The 22,938-nt window shown below is 42.7% G+C and overlaps 1 protein-coding gene across 1 annotated transcript in view; it reads left to right on the top strand.

Moving 5' to 3' along the window:
- The window catches only part of KATNAL2 (katanin catalytic subunit A1 like 2), a 37,073-nt gene extending 14,137 nt beyond the window's left edge, over positions 1-22,936 (top strand). The window contains exons 6-16 of the mRNA XM_060761221.2: positions 1,220-1,318; positions 3,751-3,849; positions 6,415-6,492; positions 7,300-7,398; positions 9,452-9,515; positions 10,732-10,850; positions 14,173-14,264; positions 16,815-16,925; positions 18,317-18,479; positions 20,670-20,772; positions 22,302-22,936. Of these exons, the coding sequence (XP_060617204.2) occupies positions 1,220-1,318; positions 3,751-3,849; positions 6,415-6,492; positions 7,300-7,398; positions 9,452-9,515; positions 10,732-10,850; positions 14,173-14,264; positions 16,815-16,925; positions 18,317-18,479; positions 20,670-20,772; positions 22,302-22,441 (1,167 nt within the window). The 3' untranslated portion in view covers positions 22,442-22,936. The remainder of the gene's footprint in view (positions 1-1,219; positions 1,319-3,750; positions 3,850-6,414; positions 6,493-7,299; positions 7,399-9,451; positions 9,516-10,731; positions 10,851-14,172; positions 14,265-16,814; positions 16,926-18,316; positions 18,480-20,669; positions 20,773-22,301) is intronic.
- Positions 22,937-22,938: the final 2 nt, after the last annotated feature.

Raw genomic sequence — 22,938 nt, 5'->3', positions numbered from 1 at the left:
GGGACCGACAAACATCAGATAACTTAATAGCATTGTGGATATTGACTTTCCTTGGGTTGGATAAGCAGGCTTCTTAAATCTATCATTTTGATCTGTTCTATTGTACTGGATTCAGTCAGCATGGTTCAGTAGGAAGATAGAGGTGGCTAATATGGTCACATCATCTAGCTCAACTGTGGTGCAATGGGTTAAATCCTTTTGCCAGCTGAACTGCTGACCTGAAGGGTGGCAGTTTGAATCTTTGAGATGGGGTGAGCTCCCTTCTGTCATAGAATCATAGAATCAAAGAGTTGGAAGAGACCTCATGGGCCATCCAGTCCAACCCCCTGCCAAGAAGCAGGAATATTGCATTCAAATCACCCCTGACAGATGGCCATCCAGCCTGTTTGGCCATCCAGCCTCAGCTCCAGCTTCCTATGCGGGGACATGAGAGAAGCCTCCCACAGGATGGTAACACATCCGGGCGTTCCCTGGGCAACATCTCTCCAGATGGTCAATTATCTCACACCAGAAGCGACTTGCAGATTCTCAAGTCACTTCTGACACAATAAAAAAATCTAGCCCAACCAGCCGAAGGTTTAGCACAGCTGGTAAATCATCAGCAGTTATAAGATCTATCAACCAAAAGGTTGCAAGTTCGAAGCCCTTGGTTGGCGTGAGCTGCCAACTGTCAGCCTAGCTCATTGTTTACCTAAGCAATTCGAAAACAGCTTTAGCTGTGATTAGAGAAATTAGGTACTGCTAAAAGCGGGGGAGGATTTTTAATGGTGGCTTAAATTAAGAAGATCAGAAAATGCTTGGTGACCAAAAGGAAGGAGGAATTCCTGACGACTCCTTGTCAATCAGGATAGAGCAACAGCACCACCTGGACTCGAGCCCAACCTTCCATGGCACCACAAACAGCTGAAACAAACCACCTCCTTCTGTTCTGTTCCGTCTGTCTGTGTATACAAAGCGGCATTGAATGTTTGCCATACATATGTGCCGTGATCCGCCCTGAGTCCCCTTTGGGTGAGAAGGGCGGAATATAAATAAAGTGTTATTATTATTATATTATTCTCTAAACACAAGTTTCCATGGTCTTCACTACAGGATCGCACCCATTGCTTCTCTAAATTTACTGAAATTAGCTTTCTTAAAGTCTAGAATGTGTGTGTGATTATGCACGGCTTCCCTTTTCTCCTTCATATGGCAACAATAATGGATCCTTTTTCTACAGGAAAGTGAAGATTCTTTGAATCGTATTTCATCTGACTTTGGTTTAAATGTATCCGCAATCCACAAAGGAGGAGGTGGAGAAGGGACTCATCCTCGAAGGGTTAGTTGTCATCTGACATTTTTCATGTGTATATCATACTACACCTTTGGTGTCTGATGATATCAACAACAGGGAATGACTTATGGGGAGTTTCAAACATAGATCTTCCCTTGTTAAATTCCATCTTGGTCTTGACTTATTTGGGGCTGCGGTGGCATAGCAGGTTAAACCGCTGAGCTGCAGAACTTGCTGACTGAAAGGTCAGCAGTTTGAATCCATGGAGATGGGTGAGCTCTCAGTGTTAGCCCTAGCTTCTGCCAACCTAGCAGTTCATAAACATGCAGATGTGAGTAGATCAATAGGTACAACTCCAGTGGGAAAAATACGGCACTCCGTGCAGTCATGCTGGCCACATGACCTTGGAGGTGTCTACAGACAATGCCAGCTCTTCGGCTTAGAAATGGAGATAAACACCACCCCCCAGAATCGGACCGACTAAATTTAATGTCAAGGGTAAACCTTTACCTTTACCTTGGCTCATTTAACAAAACCTTCCTGGGAGCAGGTCAGATGTGGGGCAGGCTGACATGAATTCAATGTATTTTGGTGGCTGATACAGACCCAACAGCCTGACAGGAACCACTGCTAATCCAGGCCCTGCCCATTCCCATCTCCTCTGAATCTAGCTGTCATTTGCATTTTCCACAATGGCTGTTATGATTTTTAAAAAGAAGGTTAAAGTGGACACTGTACAGATTGTGGCCAGGTAAACCTGCCAGGGCTTTTGATGAAGGAGACTGGTCTTTCATACCTATCATAAGCACTTGCAGAAGCAAAGGTATGGAAGGGTAGTCAAGCCAGACCAACATGAAAGTCAGTGGAGGAGATCATGCTGGTTTGTTTCTCAGATAAGCAAACTGATTGAACTTATTTGTAGCACCTAACGTGCAACTTCCCCTAACTTCTTGCCATTAAATACTTATGTACTCAAGTATAAGCCTAGTTTTTCAGCCCTTTTTTAGGCTGAATAAGCCCCCCTCAGCTTATACTCGGGTGTGGGTACTGGTAGGAAGGTTTGGGGCTGAAAGAAGGCCTTCTTTCAGCCCCACGCCTTCCTGCCAGGACCCTCACCTCCACACAGCAACTCAGCTCTCCTTCCTTTCTTATTCTCTCACACAGTGCGCACCTTCCTCCTCCTTTCTCAAGCATCATGCACCTTCCTCTCCTCATCTCTTGGTGCAGTGTGCACCTTCTTCTCCTTTCTTGCGCAGCGTACCCCTTCCTCTCTTCCTCTCTTGACACAGTGTGCACCTTCCTCTCCTCTCTCGACACAACACACACCTTCCTCTCCTCTCTTGGTGCAATACGCATCTTCCTCTCCTTCTCTCTAGGTGCAGTGTGCACCTTCCTCTCCTCCTTTCTCATGCAGCATGCACCTTTCTCTCCTCCTCTCTTGACACAGTGTGCACCTTTCTCTCCTCCTTTCTCATGCAGCGTGCACCGTCCTCTCCTCCTGTCTTGAAACAGTGTGCACCTTCCTCTCCTCCTTTCTCATTCAACATGCACCTTCCTCTCCTCCTCTCTTTACACAGTGTGCACCTTCCTCTCCTCCTCTCTCGACATAGCACACACCTTCCTCTCCTCCTTTCTCGCACAGTGTGCACCTTGCTCTCCTCCTCCTCTCTCAGTGCAGTTTGTTCCTTCCTCTCTTGACACAGTTTGCAGTGCACACCTTTCTCTTCTCCTTTCTCGCACAACATGCACCTTCCTCTCCTCCTCTCTTGGTGCAGTATACACCTTCCTCTCCTCTTCTCTCAGTGCAGTGTGCACCTTCCTCTCCTCCTCTCTTGGCACAGTGCGCACCTTCCTCTCCTCCTCTCTTAGTGCAGTGCACTCCTTCCTCTCCTTCTCTCAGTGCAGTGCGCACCTTCCTCTCTTGGTGCAGCGCACTCCTTCCTCTCCTCCTCTCGGTGCAGTGCGTGCTTCCTCTCCTCCTCTCTCGACACAGTCTTTCCCACTTTTCCTTATTCATATACACACAGCATTATCCCAAAATGTATAGTTAAAATGATCTATGATGATTATTGGAAAGATATGTAAGCACATTTATATTGAAGAAGGTTAGAATAATGGTTTAATCAGAGTTGGACAGTCTTATCTTAAATTACAGTTTTATGTAAATATTTAAAAACATTTAACCTACTGATGCCTCAATTAATGTAATTTTATTGATATCTATTTTTATTTTGAAATTTACCAGTAGCTGCTGCATTTCCCACCCTCAAGTTATACTCAAGTTAATAAGTTTTCCCAGGTTGTTTTGTGGAAAATTAGGTGCCCCAGCCTATATTCGGTCGGCTTATACTCGGGTATATACAGTAAGCTTTCCTGGGGATCTAGCCTTTCCTTCCCCATCTGGCATCCTTCAGATTCCTACTTCAGTGCTTGTTATGGTCTTTAGTCCTGGTAAACATTCTTTTTTTCTCCTACAGGGTCAAATTATTGATTTCCGTGGGATGATCCACGATGCTATTAAAGGTGCATCAAGTGAAATAGCTTTGCATAGCCTTAACTGCAATCCGGATCCTTCGGTGAGTGATATTCTTTCTAGACCCAAAAGGTAAATTGGAGGAGTGATGCCTGGCTCGTTGGATGAGTTGATTGAAAATAGAAATTCCTGGTCTGAGGATGTCTGGCTTTGTGCATTTATCGCCCTTCATATTTTCAGAAAACACAAAGAAATTAGTGAAATATCCAGACATACTAAAATTTTACCAAATTTTACTAAATTTGAATCATTGCACAAAAAATCTGAAAGAAATCCATAATATATAGCTTGGATCTACATTGTAACAAAGGCCATATTTTCACTTGAGCAAAGGTAGAAAGACTATCTATATGGTGCTCTACTAAGTGACTTACTCCTCTGTAAATTGAGGTGTAAAGGCTCTCTAACCTCTTCCTCCCCAAGTATGAATTGTAAGTGGAGTCTCTACTCATTGAGTTCTTGTAGGTTTTTTTGGGCTGTATGGCCATGTTCCAGAAGCGTTCTTTCCTGCCATTTCACCTGCATCTATGGCAAGCATCTTCAGAGGTTGTGAGGTTGTAAGAAAAACCTACAACCCAGTGATTCCAGCCATGAAAACCTTCGACGATACATCTCTAGTCATTGTCTGTCAGCTCTCTGTTTCAACATGGACCAAACATATAAATGGGAAGAATCACCTCAGACCCTTACGCAAAAGAGACAAACAACCAAAGCCTAGGTCAATGTTTTTGTCTGTCTTCCTCAGTGGTAGATAGTTCGACCATGGTTCTTCAGGGTCTCAAACAGGGAAAGGTCTTTCGTTCCCATTTAATCCTTTTAATGGGAGATGTCAAGAACTGAACCTGGGACCATTTATGTGCAATGGATGTGCTGTGCAACTATCTGTGGTCTCCTAGAAAGCAAGTGAAAGAGGAGGATGAAAAACTTGACTTTGAAACTAGGATGATTATGACTAGATGGGAAGATCTTCAGGACTGGATCTAGTTATTTGCCCTTCTGGCCGCCTGTCTCTTAGGTCCATATTTTGGAAGATCTGGATCTTTAAATAGTAATAGTCTCAATGCATCAAAAGCAAGGGGTGTCGGTAGGGCATGTGGGCTGGAAATATTTGAATGAGTGTGAAGATTGGGGTTTGGGTTTGCCCAATTTTGCTGAGATCTTCCCTAGATGGTACCTTCTTGGAAGGCAATATGCCCCATTAGCTTCATGACAATTCTTTACCCTTCCAGGTGAACACAAAAAAAGACAAGGATCTGTTTGGGTGTTAGTGTCTCCTTTCCCTGCCCTGGTAGTTACATTAGATGTGGTCTTTACACCCATCCCTACATACAAGGTTCAAGATTGGGGAAGGAGTACGGCAAGGCTGTATACTCTCACCCGATCTATTCAACTTGTATGCAGGACACATCATGTGATGTGCGGGGCTTGACGAATGCAAGGCTGGAGTTAAAATTGCTGGAAGAAACATTAACAACCTTAGCTAAGCAGATGATACCACTGGATGGCTGAAGGTGAGGAGGAGCGGAGGAGCCTTCTAACCAAGGTGAAAGAAGAAAAGGCAAACGCTGGATTGCAGTTCAACATCAAAAAAACCAAGATTATGGCAACAAGACTGATTGATAACTGACAAATAGAAGGAGAAAACAGACTTTGTATTTCTAGGTGCAAAGATTACTGCAGACACAAACTGCAGCCAGGAAATCAGAAGATGTTTACTTCTTGGGAGGAGAGCAATGACCAATCTTGGTAAAATAGTGAGGAGTAGAGACATCTCACTGGCAACAAAGATCTGCATAGTTAAAGCAATGGTATTCCCCATAGTAACCTATGGATGTGAGAGCTGGACCTTAGGGAAGGCTGAGCGAAAGAAGATAGATGCTTTTGAACTGTGGTGTTGGAAGAAAGTTCTGAGAGTGCGTTGGACCACGAGAAGATCCAACCAATCCATACTTCTGGAAATAAAGCCCGGCTGCTCATTGGAGGGAAGGATAGTAGAGGCCAAGATGAAGTACTTTGGCCACATCATGAGAAGAAAGGAAAGCTTAGAGAAGACAATGATGCTGGGGAAAATGGAAGGAAAAAGGAAGAGGGGCCGACCAAGGGCAAGATGGATGGATGGTATCCTTGAAGGGACTGGCTTGACTTTGAAGGAACTGGAGGTAGCCTTGGCCAACAGGGAGCTCTGGCATGGGATAGTCCATGATGTCACAAAGAGTCGGAAGCGACTGAACAAATAATCAACAACAAACAACTACACATACCTCTTTATTAAGGATTATATACTTCATTTCCGTCCTGAGATAGATGAGGATCTCCAAAGTCGTTCTTATTTGATCTTGGGCCTATGCAATATCCAAGATGTAGGAAGGTTATTCAACCCAAATAACCACAACATCCCTTGAATTCAACTATTACTTTGATCAGTGGAGTGGAAATAGCCTCGGTGCCTCACCACATATGATAGGAATGAATGTGTAAAGAATGAATGTGAACTTACCCAAAAGCCTATTTCCAAAAGATGTAACCTATTTCAAGTCAAATTTAATGACACCTCCCAATATGTAAGATATTAATCCTGTATGCTTGTGCATGCTTTATGTTTTAATAGGAACGGCTGTTAAAACCGCTAGGAGCCTTTGGTGGGATGTCTGCTGAAATGAGAGAACTTGCAACCGTCGTGAGCCGGGTAGGAGCTTCCTTTTCCATCTTGGAGAATGTTCTACATTAATCGCGTGGGACTGGAATGCTCTTCATTCCTGTCCAATAACAAATGGAAGTTGTGAGCAGCAGAGGGAACATCCCTAGGGCATAATCCCTAATTTTGTTTATGTGATTTATATGATTTGTATTTTATTGACTGTTTTATTAATGTTGTGTTATTGATGTTTTGTTTGATGTACTTGGGGCTTGGCCTCATGTAAGCCACACCGAGTCCCTTGGGGAGATGGTAGCGGGGTACAAATAAAGATTATTATTATTATTATTATTATTAATAATAATAATCCAAGGGGGTGGTTTGCTGTTGTCGGTAGGGATAAACAGTATCCATCTGTTTCAGTGGTAGGTCGTCTTGGATTGCCTTCTCTGTGTAGCTTTGTGCAGCATGGTTGCTGACAAAAGTGGAGATTATGACTTGAATTCTGTCTGTTAGTTCCAACTAATGCATGTTTGTTTGTGTACACCTTCAAGTCTGTTACATGTGAAACAATCAGTCTGCAAATTTTATTTGTTTATTTACTTAACTTTTATCGCGCCTTTCTCCCGATAAATAAAATCAAATGTTTACTGAAACATAGAGGTTGCTATTTAATTTTAAAACAGCATAAGTAAATTTATATTTTAGTATGTGTTATACTTGGCCATTTAAATAAGGCATGGGCAAACTTTGGTACGTAGGCTGTTAGGAATTGTGGGAGTAAAAGTCCAAAACAGCTGGAGGCCTGATTTAAACGGTTGTCCTGAGTTTGCTTTTTTAGCAATCAATGTTTTGCAGGATATTTATCTCCATAACCCAAATGTCAAATGGAGTGATATTATTGGACTTGATGCAGCCAAGCGGTTAGTCAAGGAAGCTGTGGTGTATCCCATACGGGTAAGTAGATCCTCCACAACTATTTTAAAAGGCACAAGACTCTTTCAATTTCCCCCTCTTTTCAACATTTTAAAATCCATTTATTAACTTGCATCAGAGTTACAACATTCAAATTCCGCTTCCGTTGCTCCATCCGTCTCACACCCCAATCTTAGTCAAAGACCCAAATACATGTCACTCTAACACTAGGAAATAGGCCCGTCACTTTTACAGGGGTGGGGCACAAGACCCTTGTGAAAGCTGAACATAAGAAACATTTTTTTAAATCTAAGTGAACACCTCTGGCAAACTTGAGGTCCTCCAGAATTATGAGCATTATCCGGAAAGTAAAATTACAAGATTTTTTTAAAATACAAAGAATGCATATATTGTAATAAAACTTACATGGATTGCAGCATAGGTATTACATTATTGTTCCACAGAATCACCATTCAATTCAATACATTTTGTCATTTGTGGGACGAGTTTTGATGCCTGTGTGAAAGAACTTTCCCTCTGCCTTTTTCAGCCAGTTCGTCACTAAAAACAGTTCGTCTAAAAACTAAGACACCAAGAGTTCTTTGTTGTGCTGTGTAAGGCTATAAATCACACTCTTTTTGACCACTGTTGATTTGATGTTTTCCATGATTTAACTGTTTCTACTCTTGCAGGTCTTAGCAAATGTGCTACCAAATATTTATCTGGAAATCTTTCAGAATGCAGAAATGTTGGCCAATGGCTTATACCAATTAGCCCTTGTTTCTGTTTAGCTCGTTTTTGTTCATCTGAATTGGCGAGAGCTCTCCATGTTGTTGGTGGAGGCTTTTAGTGTCTTGCTTGGAGATGCTGAGCTAAGAAGTCAACTGAATGGAAACTTGTGCTCTGTCATTAAGCTGTGGCCCATACAAACCAATATGATGACAATGTCGTCTGTGCGCATTCAGAAGAAGACCTACAAACCACTCTAAACACCTTCGCAGAAGCATACGAGAAGCTCGGCCTGTCACTGAACATTGAGAAAACCAAAGTGCTCTTCCAGCAGTCACCAGCCAATCCCTCTCCAATGCCAGAAATACAGCTTAATGGTGTAACATTAGAAAATGTTGACCATTTCTGTTACCTTGGCAGCCACCTTTCCACAAAAGTCAACATTGAGACTGTAATACAACACCACCTGAGCTCTGCGAGTGCAGCATTCTTCTGAATGAGACACAGAGTGTTTGAGGACCAGGACATCCGTAGAGATACCAAGGTGCTTGTTTATAATGCTATTGTCCTCCCAACCCTGCTATATGCCTGCGAAACGTGGACTATCTACAGATGTCACACTCAATTCCTGGAAGAATTCCATCAGCATTGCCTCCAAAAATTTTTTGCAAATCAAGGCTGACAATTGTCAGCATGCTGGAAGAAGCAAAGACCAACAGCATTGAAGAGATGGTCCTTTGCCATCAACTTCGCTGGACCGGCCATGTTGTCCGAATGCCCAATCACCATCTCCCAAAGCAGTTACTCTACTCAGAACTCAAGTACGGAAAACAGAATGTTGGAGGAGAGGAAAAGAGATTTAAAGATGGGTTCAAAGCCAACCTTAAAAACTGTGGCATAGACACCGAGAAATGGGAAACCCTGGCCCTTGAGTGCTCTAGCTGGAGGTCAGCTGTGACCAGCAGTGCTGTAGAATTTGAAGAGGCATGATTGGAGGGTGAAAGAGAGAAATGTGCCAAGAGGAAGGTGCGTCAAGCCAACCCCGACCAGGACCGCCTTCCACTTGGAAACCAATGCCCTCACTGTGGGAGAAGATGCGGATCAAGAATAGGGCTCCACAGTCACCTACGGACCCACCGCCAGTACACCGAACTTACTCAGACAACGAGGGATCATCTAAGTGAAAGTGTGGCCCTTACAACCCAATATCCCATATTTGTATGATAAAGCCTCTATTGCAATGTGTTATGTACAGTATAGGAATAGCAGGGGGATCAGCATGATACTTTGAGTGTTGTTTCAAAAATTGCTCTTTGACTCGAATATTTTCAAAAAAAATCTGAGATTTGTCAACCTCTTTCCTTAGTATCCACAGCTGTTTACAGGCATCCTGTCTCCATGGAAAGGATTACTGCTTTATGGACCTCCAGGTAAACACCGTAGAGTGATAGCTTGTGAATTTGCATTTGTCTTCCCTTCGACATCTGCAATGTTTCTTATGCTCTGGCTGAAGGCAGATATAGTGTTCTTAATGTGGTCTCAGCAGGTTCTTCTTCCCTGCTGTGAATCTGGCTGCATGCACATCTTTTGTGTTCTGCAAGATGAATGCTAGATTAGTTTCTAGCCTTGACCACTTATTTCCCTTGTACATTGGGAGTGGTGTGCCATTAAAGAAAGGAGACCAAAACATTTTTAAAGAGATATATTTATATGTGAATGCATTCCTAAATTTCTCTCCTTGTGGAGAGAAAAGGAGTCTCAGGTCCCTTCTACACTGCCATATAATCCAGATTATCAAAGCAGATAATCCATATTATCTTCTTTGAACTGGGTTATGTGAGTCTACACTGCTGTATTATCCAGTTCAAAGCCGATAATCTGGATTTTATATGATGGTGTAGAAGGGGCCTGAGACTCTTTCACAGCTAGTATTCTTGTAGCATTTAGTAGTGTTGCTTGGAGCCTGATTCCTCTAAATGAGTGTTTCTCAACCTGGGGGGTCCGAACCCCCCCCCCCCTGGGGGGGGTCACGAGGGGGTGTCAAAGGGGTCACCAAAAACCATCAGAAAACACAGTATTTTCTGTTGGTCATGGGGATTCTGTGTGAGAAGTTTGGCCCAATTCTATCCTTGGTGGGGTTCAGAATGCTCTGATTGTAAGCAAACTATAAATCCAGCAACTATTATTTATTATTTATTTATTTCCTATATTTATACCCCACCCTTCTCCCCACTAACAAAAACATCATAAAATCCCAGCAACTACAACTCCCAAATGACAAAATCAATCCCCTCCCCTGACCCCACCAGTATTCAAATTTGGGTGTATCGGATATTTGTGCCAAATTTCATCCAGTGAATGAAAATACATCCTGCATATCAGATATTGACATTACGATTCGTAGCAAAATTACTTTTATTAAGTAGTAAAAAAAATTAATGTACTGATTGGGGGTCACCACAACACGAGGAACTGTATTAAGGAAGGTTGAGAAACACTGCTCTAAATAATGGCTGTACTTATCTTCCTTTTAGAAATAACACAATCTTGACCAAACAAATCAAGAAAAGTATTTCTTACCTGTATATAATGCTTAAGGAGAGACTGAAGGCTGATAGTAAGCTTCCTCTTTCCTGCACCATGTAGGTACTGGAAAAACTTTGCTAGCTAAAGCTGTGGCCACTGAATGCAATACTACCTTCTTCAATATCTCAGCATCCACTATCGTTAGCAAATGGAGAGGTGATTCAGAAAAACTTGTCAGAGTAAGAACTGATTTTGTCTTCCTTTTACAACTGCAAAACTGAATAGTGGTGGGAAGAAAGTGTATTACTACAGGGCAGGAATGATTTAACTCCAATCTACTATGTTGTTTTTTTGCCATCTAGTTGGCTTTGACCTCAGACAACCCTATTAGTAGGAGATCTATGAAAGACTTGCTTATTTTTAAAAGTGTTCAAATCTAGTAAAATCAGGGCAGTAGCCTCCATTATTGAGTGTTTCTACCTGTTGTATTCCAGGACAGGAAGCTTAATCACCACACTCCAGTCCAATGTAAATCAGCAAAGCAGTTTATTGAAGAATATATTAAAAGCAGTTGAGCAAAAGTAGTAAAAACATCAAAGTCCAAATGTATGAAATAGTCCATAAGATTCAAGATACAAGAGTTGCATGAAACACCAGGAATGCAAAAGAATCAGGATACACAAGGCAGCATAAAATCCAATGCATAAACATTCAGGAACAATACTTTAAACTTGGAAGCGTGGAACATGAACAACTGATAACATTAAACTAGAATTCCCTTAGCAGGCTTGACTAGAACTTGGCAAGAGATGTTGCTTCAAACTCCAACATTGACCAGACTGCTGAAAAATCCCTTTGGTCTCTCTAATAAAGCCATGAAATCATTCCGTTTTCCCTGGCAAACTGATAATGGCTTTGTCTCTAATAAGCACTGTGACCTTCACTGAGTCTGTGAATCAGCTCAGAGTTTGTGAAAACTAAGTCTCCTAGGTATCAGCTCATTAATCTCTCATCCTGGCAGTTAATCCTCTGAACTTGCTTCTCTAGAGAAAGACTTCTCTGATCCCTCTCTGGAATGTGATCTTTGCCTTCACTAACCAAGGCAGAATAGAGGGGAAGCATGACTTCCCTGGATCTAGACACGGCATCAATAGGAGCCTAGTGTCTAGGTCTAGGGAAGTCATGCTACCCCTCTATTCTGCCTTGGTCAAACCACACCTGGAATATTGTGTCCAATTCTGGGCACCACAATTGAAGAGAGACATTGGCAAGCTGGAATGTGTCCAGAGGAGGGCGACTAAAATGATCTAGGGTCTGGAGAACAAGCCCTATGAGGAGCAGCTTAAGGAGCTGGGCATGTTTAGCCTGAAGAAGAGAAAGCTGAGAGGAGATATGATAGCCATGTATAAATATGTGAGAGGAAGTCACAAGGAGGAGGGAGCAAGCTTGTTTTCTGTTTCCATGGAGATTAGGACGCGGAACAATGGCTTCAAACTACAAGAGAGGAGATTCCATCTGAACATGAGGAAGAACTTCCTGACTGTGAGAGCCGTTCAGCAGTGGAACTCTCTGCCCCGGAGTGTGGTGGAGGCGCCTCCTTTGGAAGTTTTTAAGCAGAGGCTGGATGGCCATCTGTCAGGGGTGATTTGAATGCAATATTCCTGCTTCTTGGCAGAATGGGGTTGGACTGGATGGCCCATAAGGTCTCTTCCAACTCTTTGATTCTATGATTCTAGGGCAGTGGATGATAGGGACTCTCTGAGATCTCTCCTTCATATGGTCAACACACATCAAAGTCGGTTTGAGAGCAGATAATGACGACAATATTATTTGTTCTGGGTTAGTAAGGGAGGGAAAAAAAGAAACAAATCTCAAACTGTTTTAGTTCCACCCAACTTGGTTTTAATTTTATTTAATCCTTATTTAAAAATTTACAAATAATGCAACAGTGGAAGAAAGGAAATGTTTTAATCTCTGGTCGCTGCTTTAGGATTTGCCCAGAATCCCTTTCTGGAATCATTTTCTTCTATCCTATTATTCTCCATGTACTTGGGAAGGATTTAGCAGAAAAGATTTAAAACATAAAGACGGGATTATGTATGGATGTTTGCTCTTTTATAAACCATGCAGATTTAAGAAATGGTTTGTACTCTTATACTAAGGCTCTGGTTCAGATATTGTTATTTTTTCCAAACGGTTTTATTTTCAGATATTTTTCCACATAGACTTCCTTAAAAATCAGCTGTATTAGTCAAAGCACATGGGGAAAAAATAAAATATATAACACATAAATACATTTTTAAGAAATGTATCTTTATATCCTGTATTACTTCATCTTGGGCTCAAAGTAGCTGAAAGTAATATCACCATTACAAGCATATCTCGGTTGACAAATCCTCTGATGGCGAAGCTCTTTTTAACAAAGGCTTTTTCACTTACCTAGCTTTGCTTTTTTCCTCTTTGTCCTCTGTTTGCAATATTTTGACCATGTTGGGATGGAGAAACAAACAAAGGATTTTGGTGTTGACTTGCAGTGACATGTCTGAAGTAAACATTAAGCCTAAGCAATAAAGCTTGATTGGGAAGGAATGGGATTGCATTATATCGTTCTGGCTGCTTATCTACAACAGGTAAAGCAGCGTTTCTTAACCTGGGAGTTGGGACCCTGGAGGGGGGGGGGGAGGTTGTGAGGGCAGTGTCAGAGGGGTCACCAAAGATCATCAGAAAACACAGTATTTTCTGTTGCTCATGGTGGCTCTGTGTGGGAAGTTTGGCCCAATTCTATCATTGATGGAGTTCAGAATTCTCTTTGATTGTAGATGAACTATAAATCCCAGCAACTACAACTCCCAAATGTCCAGGTCTATTTTCCCCAAACTCCACCAGTGTTCACATTTGGGCATATTGAGTATTTGTGCCAAGTTTGGTCCAAATCCATCATTGTTTGAGTCCATAGTCTCCAGGGAAGCAGAAAACAAGTTCGCTCCCTCCTCCCTATGACTTCCTCTCACATATTTATACACGGCTATCATATCTCCACTCAGCCTTCTCTTCTTCAGGCTAAACATGCCGAGCTCCTTAAGCCACTCCTCATAGGGCTTCTTCTCCAGACCCTTGATCATTTAATTTGCCCTCCTCTGGACACATTCCAATAGTTACTGCTTCTGTGGAAAGGTAATGGCGCTCCATGCAGTCATGCTGGCCACATGACCTAGGAAGTGTCTACAGACAATGCCGGTTGTTCGTCTTAGAAATGGAGATGAGCACCACCCCCCAGAGTTGGACATGACTAGACCTTTACCTTTACTATGCTCAGATCTGTGGTAGCAGATAATGAAATAGACCACCACATGGACTTAGAATTGCTGCTGCCAATAATGGAAGTGAGTATTGTGATGAACCATTGGTCCTGCCGAAGCTTCAAGAGCATCTCAGTGTAGAAGACTTTTATACACAAGCTTTCTATAACAGTGTGTTCTTCCTGAACTTCATGAAACCAGAGCTAGAGAAGCTGGCTTTGTCTCTCCTTACCTGTCTCTCCTTGTACCCGTTTCCGAGCAGGTCTTGTTTGAGCTGGCCCGCTACCATGCCCCCTCCACAATCTTTCTGGATGAGCTGGAGTCCGTCATGAGTCAACGCGGCACCGTGCCAGGGTAACTGTTTGTGAGTGGCATGCCCTTTGCTGAGTCTTTCCTGTAAGGTAGATCTTCTTGCTAGGTGACGTTCAGTATGTTTGTCTCCTTTAAGAGAGAGGCCAGGTGAGCCTCAAGAGAACATTATTTTAGATGCAAGGAGCTGCTTTGTGGTAATGGATAGTCCTCATATCTTTGTGCCATCTGGTCTTTCATAGCCTTGCATATTAAGATACTTAAGCTGGAGATACCAAGGGTTGAATTTGGGAACTTTAAAGATCTTGTAGCCTAATTGTCAACTTTTACATCCCAGGCAATATCCATATAGTTATTGATTTTTCACACCCACAATCCACTTTATTGCACATAGAGAGCAATGGCTCGCTAGAGAAGGCTGTAAAACTGATACTCGTACAGCGATGGAATGGAGATTTTCCTCTACTAAAGTATAGCACAATCTATGCAGGATCCCACCTTACTTGTGGTTCTAATAGCTTTTGTGGTACTATTGACTTGTCACTGAGTTTTCTTGGCAGAATTTCGCCAAAGGGGGTTGTTTTTCCTTCTTCTGAGACTGAAATAATATATCTTACACAACAGGTTGCTGTGAGTTTTCCGAGCTGTATGGCCATGTTCCAGAAGTGTTCTCTCCGGACGTTTCGCCCACATCTATGGCAGGCATTCTCTGAGGTTGTGTCCCACCCTGGATCTTCCACAAATATATAAACTTCTCGTCCTAGTTTCCAACTGATCTCACCACCTCTGAGGATGCCTGATATAGATGTGGGTGAAATGTCAAGAGAGAATGCTTCTGGAACATGGCCATACAGCCTGGAAAACTCACAGTCACCCAGTGATTCTGACCATGAAAACCTTTGACAATATCTTTCCCAAGATTACCTAGTGAGTTTCCATGACTGAGTGGACATTTGAACCCTGGTCCCCTAGTGTTCTAGTCCAACACTCAAACCACTACACCACAAATCCCTCCTATACATGGTATTAAATCTCGCAGGAGCCCCACAAAGTTGTAGGCATATTCTCTATGATGTTCCCATTCTTTTTAGTGGATACTTGCAAAAGAGACGTTCTTACTACGTTCTGCCATTGTTTGGTATGAGTTAAGTCCAAGAATGTGTGGGATCATAAGACTGTAATGTACGAGGGTTGAATGAAAAGTAATGCCTCCGCCTTTGTAACTCCTCAACAGATGGCAGTACAGGTGTGCGGCAGGTACTGGCTTGTTCAGTAGACTCTCCTCTACAGTTCCAATTTGGGAGAAAGCCTTATTATTGAACGGTTGTGTTGTTAAAGTGTGAAGTATCGAACCCTGCACAGATGGTCGGTCAATGCGACTTAAGCAACGTGCAGTCATTGAATTCTTGACAGCAGAAGGTGTCACCCCAAACGAAATTAATCAGAGAATGCAAGCAGTTTATGGTGATTGTGTTGATGTGAGTACTGTGCGTCGTTTGGCAAGTAAGTTTAAAGGTGTTGGGGTGGGAACATCTGACTAGCGTGACAAAGAGGTGTACGTCCTGTGATAGCAACCACCACGTTTCACAAGCAAAAGATTGACAGATTTATTCAGGATGATCGTCATATCACTCAGAGAGAAATTTCAAGCATAATCAGCATTTCACAAGAACGTGTGGGTCACATTATTGCTTTGCTTGGCTACCGAAAGATCTGTGCATGATGGGTTGCGGAAACAGAGTGTTGACTTCTTCCGTGATGGCTTCAGAAAGAAGATCTGCTGGGACATCATTCTGCTTCTGATGAAGACGTCGAGAGAACTGTGAGACGCTTTCATGGAAGATCTGTGCACGATGGGTACCCAGGATGAGAGAACTGTGAGACGCTGCTTGTGGAAACAGACTGTCGACTTCTTTTGTGACGGCTTCAGAAAACTTGTTCATCGTTGGCAGAAATGTATCCAATTGTCTGGTGATTATGTAGAAAAGTGAACAGTAGTAGTTAAAGAGCACATTCTAAGGATTATTTCTGCATTTGATTTATTAAAATATTCCCATCCAAACCCAAGTAACGAAGGTGGAGGCATTACTTTTCATTCAACCCTTGTATACTGAATGAGCTCAGTAGCCCATCTTGTCCTGCATTATGAGATGTGCAAAGTCTCCATGTGGTCACAGCATGAGCGCCTGTTACTTTTCTCTGTAAAGGTCTGTCGTGATCCAACCCCAGGCTTAATAGCCTTCTCACTAAATGCCAGCTCCGGTATTTGCTTAGGGCTTCTTCTCTTAATCTGCGTGCAAAGATAAAACTCCAAACTGTGCATTTCCTCTCATTCTAGTACTCTTAAGAGTGGATTCATTGCAGAATTAACTTTTGGGCATTAATCGCCATGAAGTTTGACATAATGCCTCGGGGTTTAGCTAATGGAAGTCAGCCGTGCTTGGAGTTGGGGGGTGGATGGGAAGAGACCCGTCGCTGGGTTTCCTCCATCTAAGCCTTTTCCTATAGAAAGAAAGGAGCTTGTACTGATGTAACCAGAGAATAACACTTCCTCCTTTCCGTGCCCCCTCTTCCCCTTGAATATATCTTTGGTAGCGGTGAACATGAAGGAAGCCGGCGGATGAAAACAGAATTATTGGTGCAGATGGATGGCCTGGCCCGATCGGATGATCTTGTCTTTGTTTTAGCGGCTTCCAACTTACCCTGGTAAGAGATCCGGAGAGTACATTTTGAATACATTTGCGTGAGCCTCTAAACACAGATAAAGATTTTTGACTTAGTCTCAGAGCAATAAAAGCCTTGATATTTGCTTAAAACCTTCAAAGATTAATTGGGAGCTTTTTACTCTTTTTTTCCTCCCCTCCGCAGTTCTTGTTGTCTGTGCCGCAGGAGTGCATAATCCTCCGTGAAGTTAACATATGCCAGGGCAAGCCAGCTGCTAATATTTAAAAAGGGACTTGATAGCCAAGTTATTTACTATGGTTAAGCTAAAGAAGGGTTTCAGCAAAGAAACTTATAAGGTGCTTAAAGCATCCAGTGCTCAGAAAAGATATGCTCTATAAATAGGCAAGGTTGGGTCCTGTTAGCATTAAAAGGTGACTTTGAAAAGTTTCACGATAAAACCCCTTGGGTTTTTTTTAAAAACCAGATAGATCTAGTTGAGGTGGAAATGGCCTGTAATAGAAAACATACACTATTCACAACGGATGTCAGGTGGTGCAGTATCGGCTAAGCAGTGTAATTTCTCCAGTGGTGTAGGGCGCAGACACCCCGTGATAATGCGGCATGTCTCATTAAGAGCCACGTCCACTGTTTTAGTGTGATGAGATGTGTTCCACACTGGGCATGCATACTCAGCAGCAGAGTAGCATAGCGCAAGGGCAGACGTCTTCACTGTGTCTGGCTGTGATCCCTAGGTTGTGCCAGTCAGCTTTCGTATGATATTGTTTCTACACTCACTTTTTGCTTGATGTTCAGGCAGTGCTTCCTGTAGGTTCCCTTTTGATCTACTCATATTTGCATGTTTTCAAACTGCTAGGTTGGCAGATGCTAGGGCTAACAGCGGGAGCTCATGCCACTCCCCGGATTCGCACTGCGCCACCAGGGTCTCTACATTAAAATAGTTAAAAAACATTACATATACATTAAAATAGTTTAAAATATATAGATTGGAACTAGTTCATCAGTTTAAAATTGCCATATTAAAACCGTCATCCAGAGCTTTGTGTGTTGGTCTGGAGACCATGGAAACCCCTGGGATGACCTTGGGCAAATCACACACTTCATCCTCAGGGGAAGACAAATGCAAACCCTTCCTGAGCAAATCTTGCTGAGAAAATACATTGATAAGTTAAGTTAGGGCTGGCATTGGCAAACTTTGGCCCTCCAGGTGCTTTGGACTTCAGCTCCCACAATTCCTAACAGCCTACCAGCTGTTAGGAATTATGGGAGTTGAAGTCCAAAGCACCTGGAGGGCCATAGTTTGCCCATGACTGCCTTAGGGTCTCCATAAGTCAAAAGTGTTTTGCAGGCACAACAAGAACAAAACTGTTCTGTGTCTTGTTCCTTAGGAAACTGTGTTTCTTGTATCTCTTTAGGGAACTGGATTGTGCCATGCTGCGCCGGCTGGAAAAAAGGATTCTGGTTGACCTACCAAGTCAAGAGGCACGGCAAGCCATGATCCAGCACTGGCTTCCCCCTGTGAGCAACAGCGGAGGAGTGACGCTGAGGACTGAGTTGGACTATGCCTTGCTTAGTCAGGTAAAGATGGCGCCGTTGCTCACCAGCAAGGACAAATACAGGTTGGGTATCTCTTAACCAAAATGCTTTGGACCAGAAGTGTTTCAAATGTTGCTTTATTTTAGATTTAGGAAATTTATTTATTTATTTACTTATGGCATTTCTATGCCACCATTCCCACCCAGAGGCAACTCAAGGGGGCTTACAACTGGCACAATTCGATGCCACAATAGTCATAAAACACAATTAAAAACATTTAGCGCATATTATATATTCCCCCCAGAGGTGAGAAAGGTGGTATATAAATACTATAAATAAATAAATAATATAAAAACGATGTAAAAATCATTTTGGTGAAAGATTGGGGATCCAAGCCTAGCTCTCCACACACATCCACACTGTTGTGACTCAGGTAGAATCTCAGAGTGATAGTGTCAACAATTCTGATGGGGATGATGGGATTCAGATGCACAGTCAGGTGCAAATCGAGGATGTCCCTGTGTTAGACGAAGAAGACCAGGAACAGGGGGAAGAAGTTCAGTTGTTTCCCACAGCAAGGGATGACGCTGGGGAAAGTGAAACTACTGAGAGCCAGGTGCAACCAGATAGTTCTCAGCCAGATAACGAGGGAAAAAGCACTAACGAGGGAGTTGACCTTGATGAAGCCGGAGGTTTAGATCGAGCTGATCGGTTGGAATTTAAGGTTTGAAGGAGTGTCAGGATCGCCAGCAGGTGAGAGAGGGAGGCTCGGGGCCATAGGAACACCTTCATATTATCCAAAGAGTATTAAACAGGCTGTTTGAACGTGCCTCAGTGTCAGAGCAACTTCCCGTTTCAATCAAGAGACTTTGGATTTGTCTTGCAGCTTTCATGTTCATGATTTAGGACGTTGTCACATTCTCATGTGATTTCACCTTGCCTGTGTCTTCATGGATCTTGTTTGCCTATGTTACCTTGGATTGATCTTTTGAAATATACTTTTGCCTTTTTGAACTTTTTATCTTTTACTTTAATAAACTATAAAGACTACTGATGGTGTGTTCCTTGGTGTCTAAGCAAGGTGTCTCTATTCTGAGGTGCAACACACACCTCTTGTCATTTCCCAGATCCTCGCTTCCCTCTTCAGCTTCTTCCCTCTTTCTGTGAAGTTCAACCTGTAATTTTAGAAAAGGCTTTCAGATGGGGCAGAAAACGGAAAAGCCTTCCTAATCAGACTTGGGAAGTCTGACTTGGCCACGGTGGTCCACACTCTGGTTACATCCCATATAGGCTACTGCAACGCTCGCTACGTGGGGTTGCCTTTGAAGACTGCTCAGAAGCTTCAAATGGTCCAACGCTTGGCAGCCAGGAGTGGCACTCAGGGAGCATGCAACTTCTCTGTTGCGCGAGCTCCACTGGCTACCAGTCTGCTACCGCACACAATTCAAAGTGCTGGCATTAGCCTATAAAGCCCTAAACAGTTCTGGCCCAACTTACGTGTCCGAACGCATCTCCTCCTATGAACCCGCTAGGACATTAAGATCATCTGGGGAGGCCCTGCTCTTGGTCCCACCTGCATCACAGGTATGTCTGGCGGGGACGAGAGATAGGGCCTTCTCAGTGGTGGCCCCTCGGCTGTGGAACGCCCTTCCTATAGGAATTAGATCGACCCCCTCCCTATTGGCATTTCGGAGGAAAGTGAAGACCTGGTTGTTCGAGCTGGCATTTGAATAGGCAGTGCAATGAATATAGGAATTCGGAACAACGGATGATGAGATTGGATCTTGATTCTACTTTGAGACGCTAATGAGATGTTATATTGATGTTTAACTGTTTATTATGTTATTGTTTTAATTGTTTTTAAACTGTTTTTATGATGTTGAGCATTGAATTTTGCTATTGTTAACCGCTTTGAGTCGCCCAAGGGCTGAGAAAAGCGGTATATAAATGAAGTAAATAAATAAATAAATATCAACTGATAGTCTCAAATCAGTCTCACCTGGTAGTCAGTTTACTTTATCTGAATAGGGAAAGAATGAGCAATTAGCAATGTTGGATTCATGTAGTAAATGGAACATACCAAATCATGTCTTTGCAATGGAGTGTTCCTCGCAACCTCTTTCTGATTTCTTTTTCTTTAAAACTCTTGCCCTGCTTACTTATTAGTTTTTAAACAGCCTCTTGTGGGAAGTCTCAGCAGACTCACATATGTATTTCCGATTTGCGTCTTAGGAGATGGACGGGTATTCTGGCTCCGACATCAAATTGGGCTGCAAAGAAGCTGCGATGCGACCCGTCAGAAAAATCTTCAGTGCCCTTGAAAACCACCAGCCAGGTAACCTGGTAACAACCTCCTGGGTGTTCAAACTGGATTGATGCTGCAGATAATGCTATTTGAGGATACTTAGAAAGATAAGTTTTTACAGGCTAGCAATAACTTGTACAGAACTAGCTATATTTTTATATTCAGCAGGTGGCAGTGTTCTATTTACTTGTGTGTGTGTGTGTGTGTGTACATGTACCTGCCTTCAAGTTATCTGTCAATTTAGGGTGTTTTTTTCCCATTCATTTAGGCTTTGAGCCATAAAAAGGGAAATTGTAGTAATTTATTTCATTTTTATTCCATTGACCATCAGCAGAGCACCCCTTGTCAACATGTGAATTTCAGGTCAATGGGGACTACGCTTCCGCCTCAGAGTGTGATGGAGTCTCCTTCTCCGGAAAGTTTTAAACAGAAAATTGATGGCCATCTGCTGGGAGAGCTTTGGTCATGTAATGTCCCTGCATGGTGGGATGGGGTTGGGCAAGATGGCCATTGGAGTCCCTTCTGTTAGGGCATGTAAGAAATCAGTTAGAGTGTGTGTGTGTCAACTGTAAAATAACATGCACAAAACTGATTGGTTGGGCTTTGCCTGGGGAGCTAGCTGAGCCTGGGAGTTTTGCTTACTGTTACATTTTTTCAGGCTTGAGCTGGCCAGGTGCTCAGAAGTAGAAAGTCAGAGAGACAGTTTAGAGCAGGGATCCACAAACATTTTAAGCAGAGGGCCAGGTCATAGTCCCTCAGACTGTTGGAGGGCCGGATTATAATTTGAAAAAAAACATGAATGAATTCCTATGCACACCGCACATATCTAATTTGTAGTGCAAAAAAACCCCCTTAAATACAGTACAATAATTAAAATGAAGAGCAATTTTAACAATTATAAGCTTATTAGTATTTCAATGGGAAGTGTGGGCCTGCTTTTGGCTGATGAGATAGGATTGTTGTTGTTGTGTGCTTTCAAGTCGTTTCAGACTTAGGTTGACCCTGAGTGAGGGCTGGGTAAATGACCTTGGAGGGCTGTATCCGACCCCCGGGCCTTAGTTTGAGGACCCCTGGTTTAGAGTGTGCTCTTGTTTCATGAGCTGCTGGAAGAAGGTTTTCCACATGGACAAAGAAAGACCATTTTAAATCTCTTTAAAAGGACATTATGCGAGTTAATGCGACTGATCACATGATTGTACATATGTTGTTCTGAATTACGAACTACTTGTTCTTTATTGAACTCTCTGCCCCGGAGTGTGATGGAGGCTCCTTCTTTGGAGGCTGGATGGCCATCTGTCGGGGGTGCTTTGAGCGCGATTTTCCTGCTTCTTGGCAGAATGGGGTTGGACTGGATGGCCCATGAGGTCTCTTCCAACTCTATGATTCTATGATCTCTAACTTTGTTTTATTTCCTTCTCTTTCTGTGTGTTTGTTGATAATCTGCATGGCATATTTTCTCTGGCGAGACAGTGTGTGGACTGATCAAACATGAACTATGCGTGATTTTACATTACGCCACACCTTCCAATGCAAGGATTGTGTGTCCTTTTCCCTTTCAGATAGTGGGAGCCTTCCTGTAATCCAGCTGGACACTGTCACCACCGAAGACTTCCTGGAGGTGCTCATGCACACCAAGCCCTCCGCTAAGAACCTCACCCAGAAATACACCAGCTGGCAAAGAGAATTTGAATCTGTCTGAAACTCTAATCCAGAATTTCATCCCCCCCCCCCCCCACAAAAAAAGGCATCCCCAGCCAATTTCTACAATCAAGAATGCAAAGAACATCAAGAAGACATTTGACAGCTGAGAGGGAAGCTGGCACTTGGTCTTTGGCATCTTCCCTCTACAGTTCTTTCTAGCTGCTCACTTTTTATGAATATGCAAGGAAAACGATTTTGCACTTTATTATTTTAAACCTAGAAGCAATTGGTATGTATTAAATATCTAGATAAATAAAAATGTAATGTTTGTTTGTGGGATTAACAGAACTCAAAAACCACTGGACAAATTGACACCAAATTTGGACACAAGACACCTATCAGGCCAACGTATGTCCTTCATTCAAAAAAATTGATTTTGTCATTTAGGAGTTGTAGTTGCTGAGATTTATAGTGCACCTACAATCAAAGAACACTCTGAACTCCACCAATGATAGAATTGAATCAAACATGGCACACAGAACTCCCATGACAAAC

This window comes from Anolis sagrei, chromosome 2, assembly GCF_037176765.1.
Source record: "Anolis sagrei isolate rAnoSag1 chromosome 2, rAnoSag1.mat, whole genome shotgun sequence".
Taxonomy (NCBI): Eukaryota; Metazoa; Chordata; class Lepidosauria; order Squamata; family Dactyloidae; genus Anolis; species Anolis sagrei.
This window is presented reverse-complemented; position numbering and strand designations above follow the sequence as displayed.